The 20,687-nt window shown below is 40.4% G+C and overlaps 1 protein-coding gene across 1 annotated transcript; it reads right to left on the minus strand.

The window, feature by feature from the left end:
• Positions 1-362: 362 nt before the first annotated feature.
• LOC123747097 (mitochondrial import inner membrane translocase subunit TIM50-C) lies at positions 363-13,442 on the minus strand. The gene is made up of 6 exons (XM_045729128.2): positions 12,999-13,442; positions 7,944-8,176; positions 7,657-7,764; positions 5,890-6,021; positions 3,021-3,141; positions 363-1,826 (listed from the first exon to the last, which is right to left on the minus strand). The coding sequence occupies exons 1-6, from the start codon at positions 13,399-13,401 to the stop codon at positions 1,627-1,629; spliced, it is 1,197 nt and encodes a 398-aa protein (XP_045585084.1). The 5' UTR covers positions 13,402-13,442; the 3' UTR covers positions 363-1,626.
• Positions 13,443-20,687: the final 7,245 nt, after the last annotated feature.

Below are 20,687 nucleotides of genomic sequence, written 5' to 3' on the forward strand. Positions count from 1 at the left end.
CCAGTTGGTCCAGAACTTCTTTTATTAGAAAACAGTTTAGTTTTATCTTGAAGATGTCCACAGATGTTCCGGCAATATTTCTTATAGTCGCTGGGAGGACCTGAACAGCCGTGGACCTCTGATGTTTATACAGCGTTTTCTGATTGTGCCTATGGCACCTCTGCTCTTCACTGGTTCTATTTTGTATTTTCTTCCATATCGTTCACTCCAGTACGTTGTTATTTTACTGTCCTAAGGAGCATCACACCCCGGCAGCCGTCTACCAAGCCCCCTCACGACGACAACAGGCTGGAAAGGGAAGGGGTGATGGAGGAAAAAAAATGTGTACCATCACAGAAAATGGGTCAAATATACAAATGAGAGGAGCAAATCAAATATTCCTTTATTTACAAATTCTGGAAAACGATCAGAGGAAACTGCGAGGATACACATAGGGAAAACATTTTGTGTAGTCTTCCTTGCACTCTCCCCCAAACACTGGCATACAGTCAGATGACATGAGTACAGCTTAGCCCATCTACCTGTAGCTCATCATCTGCAGAATACAACACAATGCACACATGAACCAAGCTTACCTTTTCCAAAAAATATTAATTTATACAATGAAATTATTTTATGCCAATTGAAAAATTCTGCTTTCATCAAACATTTTGGTACAGTACAGTACTACAACACCAACACTGGTTTCCAACCAATCCATTTACAATTATAAGTTTGTCCTATATAACCCATCACAAATGAATCAACAGTGACAATATAGATTTTATAGGACAAATATAACAAAAATAAATGTATATACAAACAATATCACACTGGAAACTACATAGATCCAACCATAAACTGAGTGTCCCAGCAAGAGGTTCGATCACCAGAATGAAGAAAGTTTAAGCCAGCGTCCCATGCTTTGTGCACTTTTCTTCCATAGGCTAATATATTCAACTTAATTATCAGGAATTAACTATTGGTAATTATGAAGAAAACATCTTGCCCTTCATAACACTAAATAATAATTGGAAGTACATCTTAAGATTTAACATACCCTACATAAAAGTTTTTCACTGCACAGCTTTGATTTCTGATGTCATTATGTACAGTAGATTACAGTACATGCAAAGGACCAACTGGGTTTGTATGTTCAACTGGACAGTTCTACATATTTAAACACATGATGCCATCCTCTTGTCTACTAGAGCACAGTATACTGCTAAGGTACCTGAAGATGCATTGCATTTCAGTTAACTAAAACATTGCCAGGCTTCTCTTACCAAACAAACTGGCTCAAGCAGAAATCTACCCAAATACACTTGCACTCTTATTTTGTATAAATTATATACTGTTTCACAGGAACTGATTCACCTAAACATTTCTGATGTAAAATGATCCAGATTAACAGCCAAGTAATGTGTTTATCTTCCCATTACCTTGTTAGATATTTTTCAATATGGAAGCAAAATAATAATGGGAAATCTGAAGCACTAACTGATGAAGCAACAACAGTTTATCTGACTGTAAAGTTCCCTTAAGTGGCAATACAATAATTTGCATTTTTATCAATCACACTTATTTTACCAATTAGTGTTTCTTACAAAACGTACCCTAACATGGCGTCACCATGTCGACTTTAAACTAACGCCTCCGAAGAAAGGACGATGCCCACGAACTTGTAAAACTCTTTTGTTGTCGTTCTTCTTCAACCTTCTGATGCAACAACAACTCTTGCTCCTGTGCCTTACGATGGTTCTCTCGAAAAGCAGCAAGAGGGTTATCGAATGTGCGGTAATAATCAATGACTTCACGAACATCTGACACTTCTGATTCTGCAATAGCTGTAATATAAATAATTAATTATAGTACCTATCGAAAGAAAGGCAGTAAACCACAATGGTTATAGTCTTAAGCGATAACTTCAAATTGCCTATACATCACTCAGAATACCTATATGGTAGCACAGTGACATACAATTATCATATGCAGGTAACTAGCCAGCCATGTGGGAATGAACTTGAGGGAATAAGTACCAGAAGGAGACTGAGCAGGGGGCCAGATTCACGAAGCAGTTACGCAAGTACTTACGAACATGTACATCTTTCCTCAATCTTTGACGGCTTTGGTTACATTCATTAAACAGTTTACAAGCATGAAAACTTCCCATTCAACTGTTGTAATTGTTATAAACAGCCTCCTGGTGCTTTGGAGCATATTAACTGTTTAATAATTGTAAACATAGCCGCCAAAAATTGAGAAAAGATGTACAGGTTCGTACGCGCTTGCGTAACCGTTTCGTGAATCTGGCCCCAGGAGACTAAACTTTTCACATCAGTATTGGGTTGAAGGACAGAAACAGCTGACAATGACAGGGAGATGAATGCTGCACTAGGGTAACCCTCTATTCCCCACATTTCACTTAGTACGAATAAAACATCTGTAAATATAGCCGCTTCTTTGAAACTACCTTTTTCATGCATAACATTATTTAACAAGATGATGCAGTAGTGTGGAAAATATAGCTAAATTTAATCAATAATTTAATTCCCCTTTGTCAGGGACAGGAAGTCTGTGTGTATACTCTAAGCATATATTGAGGTCCTCTCTAGGTCAAACTATTAACCCTACCCAGGATGAAACCCTATAATATTTCGTAACTCTTGGGTGCCTGTTTACTCTTAGGTGAACATGTGCATTAAGTGAAAGGAAACATGATCAACTATTTCTGTCCTGCCTGGGAATCAAACCCAGGATCCACAATTGAGAGTCAAGACTAAAGCCTACTGTACTATGAGACCCTCGGTGAATATGGTGAATGGATGGAACGTCTTCACGGCTGATGCATCATCACCCCATGAAATTGAGAGTTAGGACTAACACTGTTAAATACTAAGTCATTATTTTGTCTATTCTCATGAAACCACATACAAATATTTTCCTTATTTTTAAAATGGATACAGAACATACATAACTAAATTTATGAATAAGATAATAATGGTACTAACAATAATCAAGCATCATTATCAAAAACTTACTGCGCAGCATGAAGCCCAACTCTAAGAGTGATTGATTGTTCATGTCACCATCCCAGCGATCAACCTTGAGGTGGTTGCGAGGAGACGAGACTGCATCGCTGTCCCAGTCTACACAAATCACCTGGAATGTGAATCCACATGAGACCGAGCCATCGATATTTGCATTAGTGTTTTATCAGAGTACAAAGTAAAAAAAAACCCACCGTTGAATGTAATGAAACGTCAGTTTCTGGGCGAGCCCCAGAGCTCCCTGAAGCTGCCATACTATTTGGGGTTATCAGTTGCAGAGTTCTTGTTGCCTACTGGGGACCAGCACCAGAACCTGGCCCCCTCAGAGATGCAGGGAGCAATGGCTCATGAACACTTTAAATTTAAAGTTTATCATCTTCACCATCAACTAGAGAACCACTCAAAGAGGAAGGCAAATCAAAACAGACTACAGCATGGTTAAAAAACGAGACTGTAGCCCTTCCCCAAAAAGAAACAAACAGCCAAAACTCCACCATCCTCCTCGTTGGTGGGAAGAGGGAGCCGGCCCTGGTCAGCTGGGCCAACATCAATCAGTTCTGGAATTATGAAAAGCCACCGATCTTATGGAGGGAGGGTGTGATCAGGGTGCCTCCTGGACTCACCCAGAAACTGGCTTTTCATCACATTCAGCTGGTTTTCTGAGGGAAGCCCCGTCGGCTCCCTGAAGCTATCAACCCACAGAGAAAAGTGAAAAGAGAAACGGGGACTTACCAGGAAGGCGGAAGCATTGCAGGTATCACTTTGAAGGAGAGACTTATGGTCGTGGAAGATGCCCCTGGACAACACAAGGCCACAGAGAACCAGGTACATTGACAAAATACCTGATAGCAAAGTCCCTGTTAGGCTACCAAAACCTCCGTGCCCTAATATCAGCCCAAAACATGTTACCAACAGCCGACAAAGCAGCATAATGTACTTCAACCAAGAATGCAAGCTGGAGCGGCTCTGCTAATGCCGCATGATAAGAAGTGACAGTATTCGGCCCGAGATGCTGATCGAGGAAAAGGTAAGAAACAACCTAGTCGGAAGCGGAAGGAAAATAACAGAGAAAGTGCCGAAAATACTGCCAAGAAACCTCATACTGTCACTAAAAATACCAGTTGGGACACCATCAAACCAGCCACCTGTTCCACCATACAAATGGTGATAAATACGTGTCAAAAAGTCCAGACGCATAACGCAGAAGAAAAGGTTGAACCAGTGAAATATGTCACTCACCCAACCTTCTGAAACAGGCGGAGATGTGGAAATATGCACAGGTTCCGACACCGAGCAAGCAGCACCTTTAACCAAGACTGGGCTGGCCACCAAGGACCCAAAAGAATCACTCGCCTCCTGTAAAACTCTAGCCGTAACAGCACCGGAGCAACAGCCAGACCAGGGAAAAGAGGTAGATCCACCCCCATCTCTACCAGTCCAGCCAAAAGGCATCTACCACGAGGGCCTACTGTTAGGGCTCGAAAACCAAGCCTCCCGGACACACAGCAGATCAGAAAAAGGATGACAACTCACCGAGGAAACCCACAAAAACCAAGAAATAATCTCCTCTGGAAAAGTACATGACAAAAGGGAGAAGCTGAAATGAAAGCCAGGGCTCATGCTTAATCCAAAGAATGAGCCAGCACAGCCTGCTGATATGTGAGACGGGATGTCTCTAGCTCGAGGTTCCCAGTAGGCAAAGAACTTCAATTAACTGATGCTCTAAACTAAAATACTGGCTATCAGTCCATTAGCTGCAGGGAGCCTCTGGGGCTTCCCTCCAGAAACACTCCCAAACCCAATGTAAGACAAAGCCCCAAACCCCCAGCTTACCTTAAGGGGATGAAGCCCCCTAATGGGAATGTTTCCTGAACATCCCGTGGAAGACAACCCTGATCATGCAAGGGTAGTATTTACAGAGTGTACAGGTAAGAAAACCCTGAGCACATGGAGCTGTAGTACACTAAACTATTGACTCATGCACATTCCCATGCAAGGAAACAGGCTGAAATGCAAAAACACCACTCAAAAACTGGAGATTGAATCCAGAAAGACCGAGACTACTAGACACAGACATTAATCAAGAACTGGCCGGAGACGGTTCAGCTGGCCTGGACCTTCTACCTCTTCCCCACCCCCACCAAGAGGGGAGGTGGAGCTAATTAGTGGGGGGTGGGGGTGGGCTAGTTTCACTAAGGTTTTGTCATTTTTGTTGGGGAGTTTTTTTTTTTATTTGGGGGCTATGATCTCATTTTAAACCATTCAGTGGTTTGTTTTGATTCGCCTATCCCTCTGGCTGCCTTCCCTAGGTAATGTCAACAATGATGTAAAGTCAACCTTTAAATGTAAAGTGATCATAGACCATCACTCCTTGTACCTCTCTGAGGGAACCAGGTTCTGGCTTGTGGTCCCTGGTAGGCATTATGAACTCCGAGACTGATGATACCAAGTAGCATTGCACTTAATCAGTGAGATAGCTTCAGGGAGCTAATGAGGCTCCCCCCCCCCCAGAAAACAATACATACCAAATTGCAATTGAATATATCTAACCATTTTAGCAATATAAAAAACATAGTGGGGTCTAGTATAAAACTTTCTAGGTTATTATTGCAACTGAGATAACCGAGAATATCACCCGGAGTCAGGAATATATTTACATAATGATCACATTTTCACCAAGAAATACGTAGCAACAATATGGCCTTTCCTTGTGCCAATGTACACCAGATACCACATGGACACTACAGATTTTAGGGGGATGGACAAATGTCAATGGCAATCCTGTGAAACCCCAAACTATATAAATAATAACTTATCAATTTTACTAAGAAATACAAAATTATTCCAATAAAATACTAACCTTGCTTAAATCTCTGTTCAGACAGCTGAGGTCCTTAATGTGTTTACCATCAACATATCGAGTCGAGTCTCTAAATAGCCGATACCATACGTAGTTGTTTGGGTCCAGGTGATCAATCACTGGGTATGCAGTCTAAGGAGAAAAAATTTTTAGTGACATGAACTAAACACAACCATACAGTAGATACATACAATTACAACTTATTTGTTACAAAATATATATAAATATATACATACAGTATATATATACATACAGTATATATATATATACTGTATATATTTATTTTTTGCATATATTTTAGGCTTGTATCGAGATTCCACTAAGGTCAAACTACTGACCCCTCCCAGGATGCCACCCACAAAAGTTGCCTAACTCCTGGGTACTTATTTACTGCTAGATAAACAGAGGCATTAGGTGAAAGGAAACATGCCTAATCATTTCTGTCCCGTTGAAGATTCGAACCTGGGATCCCCGATTGTGAGTTGAAAAAAAGAAGGCAACTGTGCATTATATAGTACAACCTCGATTCGGCACACTATATGGGACAAACCCCAGTTTGTTGCAGGGGTGGATTCATTGCAACAGGTGATGCCTTCAGGAGGCGTTTGCATCCGTGTGTTTATTGTCTTGTACACAATAAAAATACCATGCATGATAGCACCATGGAACCGAACCCCGAAAAGCCTGAAAAGGAAGCCGGAAAAACAAGAACTGAAAGGGCTGGAGAGGCCCAAACCCAACAGTCCAGTCAACAGTAAAACATGCAGAACTGGACAAGTACTGTAGCCCAGGAAAATACCATGTAGGCAAAGTTCAGACTGCTGCACAACACAAGTAGGACAGACCTGGAGTATGCTCTTGGGAAAGAGCTCCGGGCTGACTTGTGGCAGCCATTGGTACTATCACAGAAATTGTTCGAGCTAGTTTCGAGTGATCCAATTGTTTGGATTGCATCATTTGCAATCATTCAACCATTTGGATGCATCATTTATGAATATTAGTTGTCTACAAAGCTTCGCTGAATGTTTTGAATGCTTTCCCAGTAAGGGTGTAATAATTGTCCCCTGCTACTTGTACCTCTGAGGGGACCAGGTTCTGGCTCTGGTCTCCAGTAGGCTAAACAGGACTCCTGCTGCCGATGTGACACAATAGTGGGGAACCATCTCAGCAAGATTGTTTCAGAGACTGCCAAGGGCTTCTCTCAGATATTTAGTTGCTATTGCAAACGAATTAAAGACATGGAACCAAATTTTGTGGAAGAAGGAAGTACTGGTTCCACATTTTGTGTTCAAAATGTGGAACCAGTACAGTACTGCCTTGGATATACAGACTTCCATATTTGTACAGGACGTAATTCAATCCCGATATTGCTAGCAGTTCCTGCAATCTTAATTAAGAGTTACCTTATTATGGCTTTCTTATTGTAGTATTCAAGGAAAACAAACCAATATGAATGAAGAAAAATACCAAATATCTAAACTTTGACACTTTAAAAAAATATTTTGTCACAATGATGCCACATACTTTAGTGTACTTCAAAATATAACAAGGTTAATTATTTTATTAGGTAATAACAGCCAGAAATGTCAAATCCTAATACTGTAATAAGAATTTATAAGCAAAATTAAATTTCCTTACAATATCCATAATGAAAAATGGCATATGATGTAGGCCACCTTTACCTCGGGCAGATAAAAAGTGTTGCGGGATGCAAGCCATCATTTAATACAGTAGTTCAGCATACAGTAAAACAGAATTGGTACTCACAAAACCTTGCTCATTGGTGTAAATTACAATTTCAAACAGTGGAGGAGCACAATGATGCAGCAAGAACTCTACACCGGGACGTTTCTTAAACCGCCAACCAGTCTCGTACTGAAAAGTTCCCACACAAAATTAAGATAAGTCAACTAAATACAGTACGCCACCACTAAGCCAAAATGAAAAGCCTGTTTAGCAAAGACAAACATATAAATCACTTTAAACTTCTGTTTAACACAATATTCATGATTTTATAGTGATGTACAAGAAGAGCGCCATTGCCTAAAACTAACCGTCCACTCTGGATGCACTAGAACATCACGGAGCTCCAGGACTAGTGTGTAAGTTGGTTGAAAATATGGCTCTTTTAATGGGTCTGGCAAGAGCTTCTCGCGTGATGGCTCCTGGATCATTTTATTCATAGCATGCATGCCCTGCCAGGTGCGGTACAAATACTGTTTGACTGCTGGCATATTGGAAAATTCATCTGGTATAACGTTACCTTGCATATCAACATTTGGAGAACCTGAAATACCCAAAAATTTAGTGTACAAAACTTCCCAAAGTATAGCACAACTAATGTACAATAATAAAGTTTAAATGCATTCAAAAAATGCCATTCAAACCCTGGTTACAATATTTGTCTACAGATTCAGTAGGGCTTCGATTGAGTCTTCATGGATGTACCTCCATCAGGCACTCTGGACTCAATCGAACTTTTCTCCACTGCTTCCTTATAATGCTGCAGGGAAACATTTAAACAAATTCCCTGGAGTACCAGTGTCTGTATGTCATCCTGCCTGACTGTTTATGAATACCGTACTATGTAAGGTGAAATTGCATGAGCAACCAAACGGCTAAGTTCAAAAACCAGCATTGAATTTAATGAAATGCCTCATTTTGGCAGAGCATCGGTAGTTCCTTGAGGCAATCCTGCCGATATAGCTTCCCACTACCGGGTCACATCAGAGGAGTTTTGTTTGGCCTACAGGGAACCACAGCCAGATCCTGACCCCCCATCAAAGAGGCACAAAGAGAAGGGGGATTATGATCATCCTCACTGGAAAAGCTTCCAGAAAGGAAATGTGGCGCTGAAACAGCCAAATGACTCGTATGATTCATTTAAAACAAAAGGTTCACTCAAAACTAACACCTGGTTTCCTGGCTATCATCTAGCTTCTGATAGCCGATCCACTATGAATCGATTACTGACCTCAGTGCATGCATGCATATCTCACTCACACCCTATCTCATACTCTGTCCTCCAGGGTGGACAGAGCAGCAGAAGTGATGAAAATCATTGAGAAAATAGTAGGTTTAGAAGAAGGCCTCAATTCAAAGGAATATGTCAGTAATTTTTGGATAGGAAAATGAGACAAGAATCACCCCTTAAGGGTGACATTTAATGGAGTGAAACAAATGACATAAGTCATTAGAAATGCCAGGAAATTGCAGTGATAAGGATGGCAAACTTTGGTCATTAAGACAAGACCTCTCAAAGGATGAGTGATCACACTCCTCACTTTACTCTACCACCCTCCAGGGACAATGAGTGGCTATGGGAGTCCTCAGAGGGGTTTCTAGTCCCTGTGGTCTTTGGTTGACACGGGGGAAAATGTTGACTCGAATGGAGTACTCTGCACAGGCAAGGAAGTTGTCTAAAAGAATCCGCAACACACAGGAGATCTTTCTTGGGTTTATGTGCTTTGCAAGGAAGTTCATGACCATCAAATTAAGAAACACAAAATGAGGCCAAGAGAAGTTTGGGCTTTGCTGTTGCTTGATAATGTGCCTGCCCACCCCAAATTGACACCTTAACCTCACATGATGGCAAGAAAACAGGTATGGCACTTCCTTCTAATACCACCTCTCTCATCCAACCTATAGAGCTGTGCCACAAAGAGGTTGTACACCAAAAAGTTTGTTCAAAGAAATTTTGGTGGTTTTGCTTCTCGAGGAAGATGAGGCACTTAGCATGGATACTAGGACCCTTGAGAACTTGAAAAACTATTCCATCAAGCAGTTTATAACTGGGTCAAGGGAAATGGAGTAATGTATAGGAATTGACTTTGAAGAATTCCTGAAGAAAATCCTCACAATTAAGGACAACTTTAGAGCCATCTATTGATGGCTCTAGTTCAACAAATACTTCATAACCTGGCTGTAATATGTTGGAAATAAGTTAGTGTACATCCCATAACTTGGAAAAGAACATGTGATGCTGGAAGTTATGCAGTTGTGTGTTTAAATGACAGGTATAGTAACAGCCATAAGACCATTTCTGGAAAGGTATTAAGTACAAATATTGCAAGTGATGATAAATTTAAAGGTTAAACTTCATCAGTAAATGGTATCCAATATAGTAAACTAAACCAGTTTCAAGTGTACAATAATGACATCCTTTACCTGGAAATGTTTGCAATGAAATAATCATGCAATTGTTGGGAAGGCTGACCAGCAAAGAGCATTGAAAAATTTAATTGACAGACCATCTGTTACCTACTAAAATTAAACATACAGTATTGGCCATGGTTATACTGGCAAAATTCCCCCACAAATGGTTGCTATTTATAGCCATATGGAGACCAGCACCAAGGTGTCTGGACACTTGTATATGGAACTAAACTCTGGACACTGGCCTCTGTCGACGAAGAACTCCTGAAACCCTCTCCAGATATACTCTAGGTATACACTGCTGTTTTTTATTTATATTTAAGGGTCCCAGTAGCACAGTTGGGTTTGTGCTTGATGCACAATCGAGAATTCCAGGTTTGAATACCAGGCGAGAGAGAAATGATTGGGCACATTTCCTTTCACCTAATGCCTATGTTCACCTAGCAGTAAGTAGGTACACAGGAGTTAGTACTCACCTAATTGTGGTGTTGCATCCTAGGCGGGGTCAGTAATTCGGCCTGGAAGGGGGGGGGGGGCCTCGATAAAAGATAAACCATGTATGAATACACTCTGGCTTCTTGTCGCCCAACAGTGAATTATTTGAGCATTGCATGTACAGCATCCATTTCAATGTTATTTTCATAAAATAATGTCTGCTTTAGATTCATATCATAGATTTTTACAATAAACTTAATACTGTACTGTATTTTAATACCATTTTTATTCAACCAATATGTCTAGTTTGATTACTGCATAGACAAGGTGTTCGGTAGTATTTCCTGACACTTGGTGCCCCCATTCACTTAGCAGCAAATAAATACCCAGGAGTTACGTAATTATAGTGCATTATATCCTAAGGAAGATCAGTTGTTGGCCTACTACGAGTTCAACAAGCCTAACAAGCTACCTAGCCTTAACACTTTCGCGCTTAGGATTATCCACGAGTCGTCACCGTATTTTCTTACGTTTCCGCATAACAGACGACGCCTGTAGTCCATCGAAAAAATATTTGTATAAAATCCATTTATTATCCGATCAACTTGGGAATAGTATACAAATGTTTGCCATGAAATTTACGTTTTCTCTAATAGCCGAACAGCTTATAAAAGAAAACGGCGTGGCAGTGAATCATCGTGGTAAAACAATTGTATTATTGACACGACGAGTGTAATCGACGTAGTTTTTATATATGTTGCCGGTCGAACGCATCCTTTAATACTTATGTTCTTATAGAACATTCTATTGCGAGCACATTGGTACAAAAATGAAATACATACATCGACAAATAATGTCAGGACAGTGAATTGAATATACACTTTTCAAAGCGAGTTTCGCCGATATGCTGCTGCGGGTAACACTTCGGCCACTTCCCACACCGTTTTGGGTGGGCTACGACATTGAATCTATATTTATATGCATATGTCCGTGTAGAAAATTTTATTGCGATTCCAATGATACCACAATTAGCGATGTAGGACAACTGTAGGCTTCGCAACCATTAAGAGAGTGGAAACATTTTGTTGCTATTTGGCGCTCTTGGCGAGTGATCTGAATAGTTTTTTATTTGGTGTTGATAGTCCTTATGGTTTGGCGGCATTTTATAGATATGTTCTTATAGACAATTTTATTGCGAACACAGTGATACCAAATTTAAATACGTGCGCCTTCAATTATTATCAGGACAGTAAAAAGAGTGTACACTTTTTCGGTCTTACCGCGTAGGCGCGCGGAGCGCCAAAAGCATCTAGGGTATTATTTTTTTTTGAGCGCCAAGAGTGTGAAAGTGTTAATATTGGGAAACCATAATTCAAGCTGTACAAGGCCCAGGCAGCAGGCTCTTTCTTTAGTCAAAAATAAAACAAATTTCTGTTCTGTATTGAAATAGCTACTGATAACACATTTGGCACTAACTTACATAGGCTTCCAAAAAAAACCATGCCACGAGATCCAAACTTTACTGTTTGTTTATATAAAGCTTATACTGTAGCTATAAATGGAGATACAAAGTTAAGAAGTGCTTGTCTAATCTAAGAATGAATGATTTTACAGTATCACAATACTATCTCTCTTGGTAAGCTTTAACCCATGTTAAGCATTTGGGTAAAGAGGAGGTATTTAGCTTCATTACAGTGAGATCGTTTTCCTGTGATTTTAACATTATCGCTGCAACATTAAGTCTATCATTATCTGCAAAAATAATTACTTTTCTCAATTAACTAATTTCCTTTAATATGTAATGCTTGTATTAGTTCACCTTCAATTCCTTGGTTTTCAAGACAATAAATTTGTTCTTTTGAATGGGGGGGTTCATATAATATATTTTTGAATCACGATATCAGCTACGTTGCCAGGTGCGAAGGAACTACAAAATCTGTCAGTTATCTTCCCAAAATTGTATGACTATTATACAGTATTCAAGAACAAGATGCACCAATGAATTGTAAAGTTAGCACGACCAAACAAAATTAAAAAGATCTGTCAAATTCAGAATTATATTTGCCCTTCTTACAGCTATGAACACGGCTTATATGATTTCAAGATGGAGTATTGATTACCGTCACTAAGGCCTAAATGACTAGTATGCAAGTCCCCCCAAGTATAAAAAAAAGACATAGTTGCCACAATGGCAACATCTTCAGAGCAATCAATGTGAGAGAAAATAATTCTAAGATACTAAAGTACTAAACCAGTATAGCACATGGAATGGATACGTGAATAAGGTTCTGGGATAGGATGGAGGGAAGGTATGGAGTCCAACCACCGAGACAGTCAGGGATCAGTGATGGGCAGGAAGCGAGGTTGTCGCTGTACCGGCCACACCGAGTGGTTGGATACCATAAGGTGAAGTAAACCATAACATAAGACTTGACCAAGTCCAGCCTGGCCTCAGGCCGGGTGTACAACCCCTCCCAGAACCCTCTCCAGGGATGCTCCAGGTACAGTAACTTACTGACCCCAAGTCCATATCATGAAGCCGCTCATGCCGGTCATCATAACGCCAAACCCGATAAAAGAGTATTTGAGTGTCCTCCAGGTCTTCTCCTTTTCCTTCTGCTTCTCGTTGTTCTGCTCGCCCTGCTGCTGGTCCTCTGTCGTCTGCTCCTTGAGCTCACCGTGCACTTTGGCTGTTAAGAGTTCGTCTGCAAGGCCCACAGAGCCCGCAGACTTGTCCGGCCCCACACTTCTCGACGCGTATGACCTTAACGCCACCCATTTTAGTCCACTGGTGGCTCCCGCGGCACTCGCCACCCGTCTCTGTGTCACACGGCTCAAAGTTCTGTGGGGTAGACTGGGAGTGACAAGGGTAATGGAACAGTTCCTGAGGAGAACCAGGCAGGAGGACCGCAACGCTGCCATGTTGCTCTGGCGGCGCGTAAACACTGGGACAAGCACAGGTCGCCTTGCGCACCCCACAACCCAACCCCATCCCACTCAACCCAACACATTTAGACTTTTTACACACAGAGATCACACTAACGTGATGCATCAAATTGAACAAATCCACAAGGGCTGTAACGAGGATTCGAACCTGCGTCCGGGAGCATCCCAGACACTGCCTTAATCGAACTTGAACTGCCTTGAACTTTTTAATTTAAATTGCTATAAAATAATTAGTTTTTCTAGGAGACATTATATATACTAGTCTATGTGACAGTGTCAGACCACGGAGGAAAATTGAAACAGGAATTTCCTTAAGTACTTTCGTATATTAATACATTTTCAGGAGTCCAGCCTTCTAGTAAATGTATGTATAGCGAGTATATATCTATCAATAATACGCTCGCTCCAAACTCCCATTAGCTTAATGAGATGTGTTTGTGTTTGTCATAATAGTCTACTTAATCCACTAATGACAAAACTCATACCTCTTCTCTGTTTACAGTTAACACTTCTTTCAGCCTATTAGGTGAGGTCTGATCTGATTATATAAGCAATCGAGAAGGGAGTAATCGCAGACCATCTGGTCACCACTTGGTCCGGGAGACATCTCCCGTCACGCAGGGTGCAGTAGCGCCTCCACAGATCTCCAGTATCATCTATTGATACTGGTGATGGCTCAAAAGGGCCACCACTTACCAATTCATGCCCGTGCCACCTATTGGGTGGCTTCATCTTCATCTTAACACATTCACAAGGGAGACATCTCCCATCATGCAGGGTGCATTCGCACCTCCACAGATCTCCAGTATCAGCTCTTGATACTGGTAATGGCTTAAAATGGCCACCACTTACGGGCTATTCATGCCCGTGCCACCTTTTGGGTGGCTTAATCTTCATCATCATCAAACATTAACACCATTTGGTCACCACTTGGTCCGGGAGACATCTCCCGTCACGCAGGGTGCAGTTGCGCCTCCACAGATCTCCAGTATCATCTTTTGATACTGGTAATGGCTCGAAAGGGCCACCACTTACGGGCTATTCATGCCCGTGCCACCTCTTGGGTGGCTTAATCTTCATCAATCATCAATCGAGTAATCGCACTCTTGAGTTTCTTAATTTTAATCTTCATTAATCGAGTAATTACACTCTTGGGTGGCTTAATCTTAATTTTCATCAATTGAGTAATTACAACTCCACTTTCGGGCTATTCATGCCCGTGCCACCTTCTGGGTGGCTTAACCTTTATCAATCATCAATCAATCGAGTACAGCCCCGCTCCTATGTCAGGTCAGTCCCCTACGGGCTCACCATAGCCCGTGCTATTTGCAACATTTTGTTCCCAGTAGCTGCAACTAAAACAATGAGTATTCATCCATATAATTTCAACAGTGGTTCAGTTGATTTCAGTACATAAGCTTGAGAATTACTGCACACCTACAACCTCAAGAATGTTCCTACCGACTGTTTGTGTCGGTAGGAATGACGTGTCTCAGCTATACTCCAAGCTCCGTCTCCACTTCTACAACACTGCCAACAACCGACTGATGTTACTACATTGTATAACATAGTAGTTACTGTGGAAGTGGTTAAGAAACACCTGATTGAATTAGGTGCAACATAATCAGTAGGGCCATACTTAGTATCAACAAGGCTGATGAAGGAGACTTGCAGAGGTACTTTTCATCAGCTAACTAAAGTTTTCAATTAAACACCTGAGACTGGAAACCTTCCATAGAATTTTGGAAAAATGCAACTGTTGTCCCAATATTCAAAAAGAGGACAGACAGGAGGCGTAGAAAAAGTGATAGAAAGATAGAAAGTGATATAAAAAGGAACCAGGATGAGTATAATTCAACACTTGGAAAGGATAAACTTTTGCAACAAATGGATAGCATGGATTTAGAATGGCAAGTTTTTGCCTGACAAGATTACTATAAGACAAGGAAAAAAAGGGCAAGGTAGACTGTATTTTCCTGGATTGTCATAAAGCATTTCATAATGAAGTGTTGATTCAAAACCCACACATCTGAAAATGGAGAAACAACAACATTTTGGTCCGTCCTTGACCATTATAAAGTCGTGTGACCTTTTCTTATTCTTACCCCATTGATTTTATCTTACTCTTTCCTTTCATTTTATTCTTATCTTCCTCTTATTCTTATCTTTCATCCTATTCTTACCTACTTTCTCTTACTTGCTCCTCATTTTTCATTTCATTCTTACCTTATTTGTCTGTCCCTCTCTCTCTTCCTATTACACTTCATAATGATCCAGGATCGATCAAAATGCCGTCGTTTCTCCATTTTCACTTGATATTGTCCTTTATGAAACGTTGGTGTTCAAGATGGAGAAGCAAGTAGGAATAACTGGACAGACACTGAACTGGTTAAGGGATTATCTGAAGGAGGAAAAGTCAGAGAGATGAGGCTTCAAGTTGGAGAAATGTAACTAGCAGAGTTCTCCAAGTGCTTGGGACCCTTGCTGTTCCTAATTTGTGTGAATGACCTTCCCGAGGGAATGAGTTCGTACATGAGCAGTCCCCGTGGGAACTGGTCAGGTCCAAGGTCTAAGGTCGCGGTGACTTGCCTCTTGGTGGTGGTGGTCTCCTCAGTTCCTCCTTCCTTTTTGTGCAGAGGTATTGCAATAAGCAGAACAATGCCCTACCACCCCACAGGAAATGCATAGGTTGAACAGTATCATATGGAAGGCTATACATTAAACATTAAATTCACTCAATCTAGCAGAAATGCATTGGGAATTGGTGCTTCCAGATGCACTACACTCCATTAGATCTCTGTTATCTACTTCAACTAATACTACCCCATGAGCAGATTATTTAAATTTCATCGACGCTCAACTCATATAAGTTCATCAAAATCATGGCTTATGTCTCCTGGTCCAGTGCTACTTTGACGTTTTGTTGTCTAATAAGAGTGACCCTCTAGCTGACTAAGTTGTCATTGATGTAAATCCAACTTGTGCAAGCATTAGGTATCCAGATGTATGCCGATCTATAGTAACTATCCGTGATTTGGCTCGATGTCCACTGTGCCTGACAACGCCGATGAAACAACATGGAATGTTGGGCCTAATCCCTAGCATCATCCGTCTCCAGCTCATGATATAGGAATGAGAATGATGGACTCTCCAACTACACCAAGTCTTCAAGATTGTGAATTGCCATATGGGAGACCCAGTGACAATGGCCACCTTCTCCAAGGAGACCCAGTGACAATGTCCGCCTTCTCCAGGGAGACCCAGAAAGTCTTTCATTACATCATCATCAGCGTCTGGGATGCTCTCGGACGCAGATTCGAATCCTCGTCACGGCCTGTGTAGATTTGTTCCAGAAAGTGTGTCCGGGTGCCAAGGCCTCCTGACTTATGGCTGGGTTTAAGATCATGTAGTGTAATAACTGTTCTGTTGATGGCAAGTATTGATTTAAGTTATCTGCTGTATTTAGTTACAATTAGTTAAGATTCTAAACTAAAGAATGTGATATTTCTGAAATATCTTATTCATTATATTCATTTTCACTTGTTCTTGTAGGGTTTCTTCCCTTCTGATGTCTTTGATTTGTGTTATTTCAAGTACCATGTAAGGAGGAACCAAGTGGAATAATGCTGCAAAAATGCAAAATCAAGGACATAATTTTACACCATGCAGTTCACAGGGCCAAACACCAGATGCTGCAGCAAAGGGTTAAATATTTTTAATGACTTCCCTGATATTGAAATTTATATGTTCAAGCTCTGTCTCATCTGTCTCGTGCTGGCTAGCTCTCACATACATACGCTCATGTTGGAAAACATCAGCACAAGCCCAAATAATCACACTGCAGGGACAGGGCAGTAGACTTTGAAAATGACAAACAAGTGAATATAGAACTCAATAAAAGGTTCCAGGTCTACAAATCAAAACCAGATTTATAACAAATTGCCAGAAACAACACTAGATAGAATGAAGGTTACTGCAAAAGAGGTAAGAATATACCTGTAGAACTGAATGTGGCATAAGAAGTAGGACCAGATCAGATATCACTGTGGGTACTTTAGTCAGCTGCAGAGGTTGTATGTTACCCATTAACTAGAATTTTGGGCATAACAGTAAACAGGAGAGCTCCTGGAAATCTGGAAAATAAAAATATTGTTCCAATATTCAAGAAAGGGGACAGATACGAAAAAATAAATTATAAATCAGTGCCACTAACATTCATTCCGTGCAAAATGCTGTCAAGTCATCGGAAAAAGAACTGTAAATCATTTATAGAGTAAATTTTGTAAAATGAGGCATAACACTGCTTTAGAGGGAAAATCATAATTAACAAGCTTTACCAAATATAATGACAGGGTTACCAAAGGCAAAAGAATGAAGGATGAGTAGATTACATGACTGGACTATTTGATATATATATATATATCTTCTTGAGGTTATCTTGAGATGATTTCGGGGCTTTAGTGTCCCCGCGGCCCGGTCCTCGACCAGGCCTCCACCCCCAGGAAGCAGCCCGTGACAGCTGACTAACTCCCAGGTACCTATTTACTGCTAGGTAACAGGGGCATTTAGGGTGAAAGAAACTTTGCCCATTTGTTTCTGCCTCGTGCGGGAATCGAACCCGCGCCACAGAATTACGAGTCCTGCACGCTATCCACCAGGCTACGAGGCCCCATCCACATATCCATGTGGACTTGTCATGGACTGTATCCATGATACAGTCCATCAAAATACAAATACACAAGATTAGGAGACAAGCAGGTTTAACAGAAAAGATATGGGGACTGGGTACCTGACATAGCAGAAAACAGTGTCATAATTAGAAAGAATCTGTCAGGTTGGAAAGGTGTGGAAAATGGTATTCTGCAGGTCTCTGCCGTAGGACTGTTGCTCTTTTTAATTTATGTAACTGACCTATCAGATGCAGTGAGCTCGTACATATCAATACAGTATTTTCAGATAATGAAACGTTAATGAGTAAGAAGTGATAATGACTGTAGAGTGAACAGAAAAATTGCTACTGGAACTCATTCTAAATAAGTATAAGGTAATAAAGATGAAGGTAGACAGGAGACTTTAAGATAACTATACAATATGGGGAAGGCCTACAAGAAACTTTAAGAGAGAAAGCTGGGAATGGATATACTGTAATCTTAACACTTACACCAGAGATTCACATGAACAGAATAACGTCAGCTGCTTACCGGAAGTTAGCAAACATAAAATTATTTAGGAATCTAAAAAAAAGGAAGCTTTTAAGTCCATATACATTGACCAAGTCCACTACTGGGTATACAACACCAGCTTTGGAACCCACACATTATTAAGCACAAAAATTATATTACAGAAACTTGAGAGGTGTGCTACTAGTTTATTACTAAAATTCAGGGCTCAACTATGTGGACAGGTTGATGGAATTCAATCTCACAAGCTCAAAGAAAGACCCCTAAGGGATAGACATGATCACTACACACAAGATCCTGAGGGAAACAGAAAATGTGGACAGGAGCAACCTATTTACATTAAAAAAAAAAAAAAAAGGCAGGACAAAGGAACATCGATGGAAGATGGAAGACACAAAATCGAGTACTAGAGATGCAAAGCAATTCTTGTACCATAAATGGGTAGTAAACAAGTAAAATGCATTAAAAGAAGTTGTCTAGGCCACTTACATTCACAACTTTTAGAAATATATAACAAACTTAAGTGTCATACGGTATTAAAACAATAAGTATAAATGACTTGGGGGCAGGCCCTCACTTCTCTGCAGGTAATGAGAGGTAAGCACGCATGCATGTGTGCACATGGGCGTACACACGTGATCACCACCTACAAAATTATCAGGAATTGATAGGGTGGACAAAGACAAACTATTTAGCACGGGTGGAACACAAATAAGGGGACACAGGTGGAAACTAGTTACCCAAATGAGTCACAGACACATTAGAAAGAATTTTTTCAGCATCAGGGTCGTTAACAAATGGAATGCATTAGGCAATTATGTGGTGGAAGCAGCCCAATAGGCTCAGGAATCTGTACACCAGTTGATCGACAAATGAGAGGCGGGACCAGAGAGCCGAATCTCAACCCTCGCAAGCACAACTAGGTGGGTATGACTCACAAATATCTTCTAGCTAATATTTTTGACTGTCCCATCATGTATTTCTTTTATCCGTGTCCCAGACACATAACTTAAGACACACATCTTCAAATCTGTTCTTTGATACTACAGTATAAATTTTTGTGTTAGGCTATAAAGTGCCATGTTTTACATATAACATGCTCTACCAATCAGTTACGGTAAAGTTCAGAATTACTGGTGGGTGTACTGGAGGATGGCTTCCCATCTGATGAGGTGAAGGGTGACAAGTACTGCACCACAGGTTACTGTAAATATTACCTGTCGGCATGTCAAGACAACTGTGAAACGGTAATAAAGATTATTTTTGTAAGGTATAATAATCCATTACTAATAGGCTCTTACCAACTGTTATTGCAAGACTCTACATTCAGAATATGTTTATTATTTCACTGTACAGCGAGACCTATAATGGATGGTGGAGAAGTCAAATTAGTGCTTGAGGGGTTTGGTCAAGGCTTCTCTATGTTGCTTTTCCCACAAGTATTTACTCTGGGGAAAATTAATATTAAATAGTAAAGGATAATTGGAAAAAGGTTTTTTATAGCTGAATTTTAAAAGAATATCAAGAAATGATTGTACGTGTTTACATAATATTTGGAATTATTAACTTCATACAAGTCAGCTTTAAAAGTGTGGCACATTTGTGTCAGCTTAATGCACCATGTGTGTGTGTTTACATAATAGTACACACAATGTGTTACCCTTTTACTTAGTGTCTCTATGTACTTTGATTATATAATTAAGTAGTCCAATATAATATTTACGAAACAGTTGAGTCTATCTTCATTATCTTCCTTTATAGAGCCGAGAGCTCACTTTCCTAAGTAACCAGCTATACAGAATTTTCCCAAAATATTCAGGCACTATTTGCAAACTTTTTTTTTTTTTAAACATTAACTAAAGAATTATACATGATACCTTTGGTCTCAATTATATTTGTTTTGCAAATGAGTGCATAAGCTGGAAAAGTTCTTGGAGCTCAGCTGACCATCTACCTTTTCACTGAATAAAGTGTATGAGAATGCCCTGGTCGTTATCACAAAACATGGAAAAATCATTCAATTTTCGTACAGAAATTAAGGAAAGTGAATTTGGACACTGAAAAGTGTATATGATCCTTCAG

The sequence above is a fragment of the Procambarus clarkii genome, chromosome 87 (assembly GCF_040958095.1).
Source record: "Procambarus clarkii isolate CNS0578487 chromosome 87, FALCON_Pclarkii_2.0, whole genome shotgun sequence".
NCBI lineage: Eukaryota > Metazoa > Arthropoda > Malacostraca > Decapoda > Cambaridae > Procambarus > Procambarus clarkii.

Excerpts from the sequence above, each read along its gene's own strand:
- LOC123747097 (XM_045729128.2), bottom strand. The coding sequence starts at position 13,401 with ATGGCAGCGTTGCGGTCCTCCTGCCTGGTTCTCCTCAGGAACTGTTCC. Across the intron at positions 7,765-7,943 it reads TAGTGCATCCAGAGTGGACG|TACGAGACTGGTTGGCGGTT; the intron begins GTTAGTTTTAGG and ends GGAACTTTTCAG. Across the intron at positions 1,827-3,020 it reads GTTGGGCTTCATGCTGCGCA|CTATTGCAGAATCAGAAGTG; the intron begins GTAAGTTTTTGA and ends TTTATATTACAG.